The 7,604-nt window shown below is 41.1% G+C and overlaps 1 protein-coding gene across 1 annotated transcript; it reads right to left on the bottom strand.

Moving 5' to 3' along the window:
- Positions 1 to 6,436: 6,436 nt before the first annotated feature.
- Positions 6,437 to 7,165, bottom strand: BHLHE23 (basic helix-loop-helix family member e23). Its single transcript, XM_027848525.1, has one exon. It carries the CDS (start codon positions 7,163 to 7,165, stop codon positions 6,437 to 6,439), a length of 729 nt encoding a protein of 242 aa, XP_027704326.1.
- Between the last annotated feature and the right edge of the window lie 439 nt (positions 7,166 to 7,604).

Raw genomic sequence — 7,604 nt, 5'->3', positions numbered from 1 at the left:
GAGGCAAAGGACTGCCTTGCAGCCAAGCACCATGAAAACAAACAAAACAAAATAACCATGCACAATAAGAAATATTTTACTTTGGGTTCCTGGTTTCAGTAGTGAATAATGTGCTTTGAAATAAGGCACTTCAGTGTTGAATTGCTACTTGATAAGATCTTTGCTCAGAGGGTCAGAGCTCTAATAGGTAGGATGACAGGTCTCCAGGAGGCTGGTAGGGGATATCTTCCTAAGCAAGGAGCCCTGTCTCTCCTCCATACCCTTCATAATGGCTTGATGTCTACTCCATCTACCCTTAAGATCAATCCTGTTCAAAAAGTGATTTTCTTGATCATATTAGAATTTTCATTTGAATATTATTCAATTTAAGAAACATTTATTAAGCACCTATTATGTACAAGAGAATATGCTGGATTTTTTTTTCTGCACTGGCAATTTAGAGAAAGGACTTCCCTTAGTCTAAAACACCCCATGTACTTCAAAGAGTTTTACTGCCTTTTCTACATTTGCTAGGTTGAAATCTAGTAATCATTTTATGCAGTATCACGCTTTATTCAAGGGGCATATTTTCAGGGCATGTTTTTCTGACTGTGCTAACCTACTGATGTATGCCTCCTAAAATGGCATTTCTTATAAACATGGAGAAAAGAGTTTCTGTGAATTTCTGGTTTTGGAAAACAAAAATCTTTTAAGGTGTGTGTGTGTGTATGTGTGCATAGACATGTGTTATTTTAACATTTAACACTCTATCAAATTAGACACTAGGTCAAAAGAACTCATCCATTCAGTAGATTGGAAGGAGCAGTGAGTGAAACTGGGTAGAACAACGATGGACTGGCTGAATTTTTCATCTTTCTATAGAGATCTTGATATCATGAAGACACAGTCTGAGGTTGGGGGGGTAGAAAAAAGAAGAATGTTAAACTGGGACATCAAGATTTAGGAGAAGAGAGGGATAAAAAAGAGGTAAACTAGTTTGAGATTTGTTACTGAAACCTCAAGCATCCTCATTCCTGGATCATTAAGCATGGCCTGGTTAACTCAGTTGCCTTTAATTACAAGTGAAGAACTGCCTAGAGAGATTTTATTGCCAAGTGAACATATCTAGACAGAAAATTGAGTGGATGCAGCAGGGACTTTGCCAGGTGACATGTCCATAGATAGCGATTAGAAGCACTGAATTCAATTTTTCTAGAAGCCATTCATACTACCTGGGGTTGCATAGGATAGGGAGATTGGGTTTAGAATAACAGTAGAGCAAGTTTCTTCATTGAATTGTTTTAGAAAAGCCTTAAGCAGTGGCAGTGCTGTTTATACATTTGTTTCCTTCCCTGCTGCTCAATTTCTTCTATAAAATGAGACTTGCTGAGCTGAAGAATAATTCTTCAACCAAGCCATGGGCAAAGATGCTGGGCATTGACCAAATACCTTTATAATATACAATATGAGTTTTGCATTTTCACTGGTTGTCTCACTATAGTTAATTAAGTTTTTGTATAATTGGATAGAAAGGTATAGTCAGAGATCTCACTTTTGCAATAACTGCAAACAGCTCATTATCCATCATGAATGGAGATACATACTAGCTATCATTGGCTTCTGGAGTTCAAAGATAAGGTAGTGAGATATTAGATGAATAAAAGTTTAGGAAAAAAAACCCCAAGGTAAAAGTCATAGCATGAGTAACTTTAAACCAGTGGTTCTTGGACTTTTTGACTGCATTTTAAAAAATTTTATTTTACCTATTACAATCTTAAAAATTATTGAGGACTTCCCAAAGAACTCTTGGTTTTGTGTTTATATTTATGGGTTTTTTTGTTTTTGTGTTTATATTTATATTTATTGTGTTAGAAATTAAAATATCTTCTTATTATGAAAATAGTTTTTACCTCAGACCCCCTGCCAAGGTCTTGGGGACTTGAAGGGTTCCCTCCCTCCCCTGACCACATATTGAGAACTGCTGTATCTGGACCATCACCCCTTAAACAGAGGAACAATTTCCTGCTCTTGTGAAAGAAAAAAGAAAGAAAGAAACTAGTTTTGATGCTTCTCTGTCTATATAACCAATACAGGTCAGAAAAACTATTAAATATTTGTGTGGCACATCCTCATCGTTCACCAACAAATAATCATTCAACAACATTTGTATTCATTTCTGAAAAGTAAGAAGAGTTTGAATTTATAAATTAAAGAGGCTTGAAAAGGACAATATCTAAATTTGATGGACTAAAAACATTGTTTTTATTTGTATATACACACATTATATTTATATTTATGTTCTAGCCTAACTATTGAAGAAATCATTGCAGTTTTTAGATAGGATATTTAAGATGTACCTTTATAGGTTGTGGGAATTAAAATTGTAATCCCTTGTGATCCATTTCTTTCCTCAATAAGTATCCTGGAAAGAATCCAGATATCTAAGGAAAACACAAAATATTCAGCCAATAATCTGGACCCCTGAGATATTTGGTTGTTTGACATGATGAAGAAAAATATTAAATGACTGAATTTTAACTTTTCCAACTATCTATTTTGGGGTTATATAGACATAGCCATCATCTAATCTAATCTGCTTTAATTATACCACTATAAGAAAGTCAAGTGAAGAAGTACATGGAAACTCTATGTATCTAGGGAAACGTTTAAGTACTATTTCTTCCTATTAATTTAAATCAGTTACTGTGCTTAACAGCATCATATCATGATTAACTTTGTAGTCAGGAAATTTTCATTTGCCTGTCAAACTAATAGTAGTATTTTATTTTCTGTTCTAGATTCCCTTTAGGTTCATAGGGACCTCATTCAACTCCTTCATTTTATAGATGAAGAAATTGAGAACCACAGAGGTAAAATGACTTCTCTAGGGTCACAAAGGCAGTAAGTAGCAAGGCTAGGATTCAAACACAATCCCTCTGACTCTAACCCCAGTTCTCTTTCTATTACACCAGATTGTCTGCCTCTTAACTTTGCATGCCACTGTTTGAAAATTTGGATACTGCTAGTTATTACCTTTTATAAGTCTATGGTTTATTGTGTTAGATTTCGTCACTAGAAGTGTCTTTATGAGGAATTTTTAATCTATGAAATCTTATGACTGCACTGACTTTTGGAACATGCTGTATTTTAATACCTACCTTAGCACCCTCTGCACAGGAAAACACTTAGTTTAGCAGGAGTTGTTTATAGACTGGATGACTAGCTAAGAAAGGCAGTGGTAGCCTAGTGGATAGAGTTCTGCCTTTGGGATTGAGAAGATCTATGTTCTAAATCCTGCCTATGATTCACACTGTTTGTATGACCTGGGCAAGACTTTTAAAGTTCTTAAGGCAACTTTCTATACTTAAAAGAGGCCTATCTGCAACTGTGCAGGTAGTTTCAAAGCCAGGCGCTTATCACATGTACAAATAGTTAAATAGTTGAATAGTTAAAGGTAAAGAAGAGGCAGTATGGAATTGTGGATAGAAAATCATTCTTGGAGTCAGGAAAACCTAAGTTCAAGTACTTCTTCTATGTTACCTGTGGGTCTCTGGGTAAGTCTTAATCTCTCTGTTCTGTAGGTAGTTCCCTAAGACTACAAGTTGCAGAACAGTTGCCAATCTTCATTGGAAGAGAGATTCCTCAAATGAAGCTGCTAATGTAGATAAAATCACAGCCCCTCCCCAAAATAGCTAAAGGTACTTTTTAAGAGTTCATTTTAAACTTAAGCTTAGAGAAAGAAAAATTACAAAATTTCCAATTTAGAAAACTCAGCAAACAAAAATGTAAAGATAAAAAATGATAAGTAGTATTCAAATTTTCTGCTTTTCCAGAGAATTTTCTGAGCTATATGATTAAAAAAGCAAGCAATCATTTTAGCCAACATAATGATTCTTAAAAGAGAAATGATAGATTCCATTGTGAATAAATCTAATTGAATTAATTTTTTATTGAAAATCTTTACTATACTGTTAGTTGAGAAGAAATTGAAATAGAAACCTATTTTTTTGTATCTAAATAATGTGCCAAATGTATGTTTGACATTTTCCATCAAAATGAACATTTCTCCTTAAAATCTAGAGTTGTAATTATTTACGATGCTCATTCAAGAGCACTTCAGTATGACCCCGGAATTAACAGTCATTTAGCTTTCCTGGCCATTCCCAATACTTTGGGCTACATTCAGTCTTCCTGCCTTAAGTTGCCAGGAAAGGATTTAGAAATGAGTTTTTCAAACAGAGCTTTCTGAATGAAGAAAATAGATAAACTAGTCTGCTGGGGGAAAAAAGGAATAAAAATGGAAATTAGCTGAAACCAGTACTAAGCATATGTCTTTTTATGAATGAGACTTAATCACACACTTCACTTTGCAAATACAAAAAGTCCTTTTGCAATGTATTCATTAAAGTTAACCACTATAGACAAGCCACTTAGTAGCGGTAGCTGTCCTCTTCCTATTAGCATAACACCAGAGACAGGCGTGGAAATTGGTTTAATAACCACAAACAGTTATACCCGGAGCCTAACACAAATGGTCCCAGACAGATCCACCCCTTTGAGCTGTAACTGTACCTGGTTGTATGGTGGCTGTGACACTGGTGGTTGGTCGTGGTTTTTTCTTAGAGTGCTATGGTAGGAAGAACAGGAGATAGGAAGCCAGATCATTTAGGTTTTAATGCCATCTTTCCCTTTTACTGACTTAGGCAAATAAATTATAACCTCTCTGGGTCTCAGTGTTCCCTAGTGGAAAATGGGGTTATCATCATTATCAACAACAACAATGACAATGCTTACAGGGTTATAATGAAAAAAAAATTGTAAATTGTAACCACTACGGAGAGTTGTAGAAAGGATCTTAGCAATTTTTTTTAAGAAAAAAGGAAAAATGTGGTGTCAGCAATTCCTGTTAAAAGATGAATGGAAAGAACACTGGATTTGGAGTGAGAAGACCTGGTTTCTTATCCTTGATCAACTGCCTACTACCTGTATGATCTTGGTCAAATCAATTAACTTCTGTTTCCTTATCTGTAAAATGAAGGAATTGACATCCTTTCCAGTTCTTTCTATATCACTAGCCCTGACTAGGGATGGGAAAGTGACAACACCACAATTTACTCACCTGGAGGTTACAACTCATCTTCTATTGGAAATTGGTGCCAAATTGTTGGGCAACGGGCAGGCATGGCGACTTTACAGCTTGCCCTGAGCTAGAGCAGTTACTCTGTCCTAGGGGACAAGTTCCAGGTTTAGTTTGACTAATGTGCTGTCCCTGGGATCCAGGAAACTGCAACCACCAGTTCACACTGTTTACTGGATTTTAGAGGTCCCGACAAAAGCATTCACAGAGTTGTCCTGTGCTAGGGCTAGCTTTTGTTCTGGGCTAGCTTCAGGTTAGTGCCAAGAAAATCCCATGAACTGGAAGGGTTAAAACTTTTGTGGTCTGAGACCACTTAGTCAGACTCATCTCTAACCTCAGCTGTTTACACTGCAAGCACACCCTGGGTCCCACCGGGCCTACAGTGCAGCTGTGCAGACCAAATCTTTATATGACTTGAGTCTGATCGTTTATTGAAAATCTCTGATTTTGCTCAGAGTCAGTTCGTTCTCAGCATTTATTCCTCGTGCAAACAATGATTTGTGAAGAAGACACCTGTCCAGGATGCCAGAAGGCTTTGGTTTGAGAAGGCCAAGCGCTGGGAAGAGGTATGAGGCAGAGGGAGTCGAATGTCACCTCTTGGTTCCAAAAAAACACTTAGTAACAAGCCCGGAGTTCTGTAGGATGAGGCGTGGTGGGGTTAGAGGGAGAACGAATAACCTGGCTAGCAGCACTGAACTTTTGCGTCAGAGGGTTTGGAAAGTTTCAAGGTTCTTGGAAATAGAGCTCACACGGGACAGAAGTCGGGTCCAGAATCTGGGACTTGAGTTTCTGGATCTGGGTCTTATTGGTGGGGGCCGTGTTGCATAGTTTACTGGTTAGGCTTCGGACGCTCAGACGTCCACCTGCGCTCATCATGGTCAGTTCCAGGCCCAAGAGGACTTGTTGCAAAGAATAATTTTCTGTGTTAAAGCGTGAGCGACCTCAATATGGGTCTAGAAAGCTGGGGGCTGGGTGAGGAAGGAAAGCGATGTTTCTCTGACCTGCTTACCCCGGGCGGGAGAGGAAAGCGATTGCATAAGACACAGTTTAAAACAAGCTACACCGAGGTCGGAAGCCTGGTGTATCCGTCTCCCCTTTCCTTTTGTTGCTTTTCGTTTAAACAATTTTGAGAAGTACGGGAAGATGAAGTGCGGGGGAGGGGTGGAAAGCGGAAGGGAATCAGAATAAGCACTGTAGCAATTCTAACTGAAACGGTATTGAGAGGAGGCTGGAAGGCAGTGGACAGGGGAGGGAGGGAGCAAGGGACTGGAGGGAAGGTGGTGGTGGGAGACTTGGGGACAGGGTTAGATACACACCTAATCACGGCTTCTCATTACAGTGCTTACAAAGAGCAGAGGGAGTACCCGAGAAGGCAGCACATTTCTCGGGACAGGCAGCTAGTGCTGTGCCTGAGAAGGGATATACTGCGGCTTGGCCAAAGGGAGTCAATGCGGCCGGAATAGGGCCAGTGAGGCTCTGACCCTGATTCAGATAGGCTACCAGCCGTCTCATCTCCTCAAGAGCCTGGGCTTGCATCAGGATGTAGTTCTTGGCTAGGAGAAGGGTTGCAATTTTGGACAATTTCCTCACGGAAGGGCTGTGCGCGTAGGGGATGACCGACCTGAGCCCGTCCAGGGCGTCGTTCAGGTCGTGCATGCGTCTTCGCTCTCGGGCGTTGATACTCAAGCGCAAGGAGCGCTGCTCTTTGGGCTTCTTGGCCAGGGTCCCCGCCTTAAGTTTGGCGTCGGTGTCGAAGCCAGGGCTCCTTTTCCTAGGTTCAAAGGCGTCCTCCTCTTCGCCGCTCTGCTCTCCGCTGCTCTCCGCTGTTCCTCCCTTGGTCAGAGGAGCCCCATGAAAGTCTCCCGCAGCCGATGTGCTGTAACCTCGGTGCGCTTCAGCACCGCGGACAGAGCCATAAGGGAAAGATGCAGTTGTGTAGCCTTGGGTTAAAGCCAGGTAGGTGTCTCCCGACAGAGACTTGAGCTCCGCCATTGCCTTCTCGGGGAGCTCCGCGGAGCCTGGGAAAAGGTCGCCTCTCCCCACACTCATCAGGGCATATAAGCTTCCAGTAGGAAGCTACCCGCACTTCCGAAGCGCTGCTTTCAGAAAAGGAGAAACAACCCCCTCCACTCCTAGAAATTTGTCCCCTTTACTTTTCCTCCCCCCAACCTCTGTGCGTCTTTCTGACTTAAAGCCAGAGGAATTGGGGAAGGGGCGTGCTGGGGGGAGGGGCGCCTGAGAAGGAGGCGATGTGTCTAGTCTATTCTGAAGCCTCTTGCACCTTTTCCTCTCGTCGGTCCTCAGTCCCTTCACTCCCTACCCACCTCCTCCCCCTCCACGGCCAACACCGACCCGGGTTGGGGGCGGGGGGCGGGATCTAGCTGCCACTTCGGCCCCCACCCTTGTTATATGCCTTGGAGTAGCCCTCTGGGATTTCGTGGCTGCCCAATCAGAAGGGCCTCTTGTAATTAAAAGGAGGGGCGAGAGA

Source organism: Vombatus ursinus, unplaced genomic scaffold (genome assembly GCF_900497805.2).
Source record: "Vombatus ursinus unplaced genomic scaffold, bare-nosed wombat genome assembly UNPS02000580.1, whole genome shotgun sequence".
In the NCBI taxonomy this organism is placed as follows: domain Eukaryota; kingdom Metazoa; phylum Chordata; class Mammalia; order Diprotodontia; family Vombatidae; genus Vombatus; species Vombatus ursinus.
Note: the sequence above shows the minus strand (reverse complement) of the source record. Positions and strands in the feature narration are given on the sequence as shown.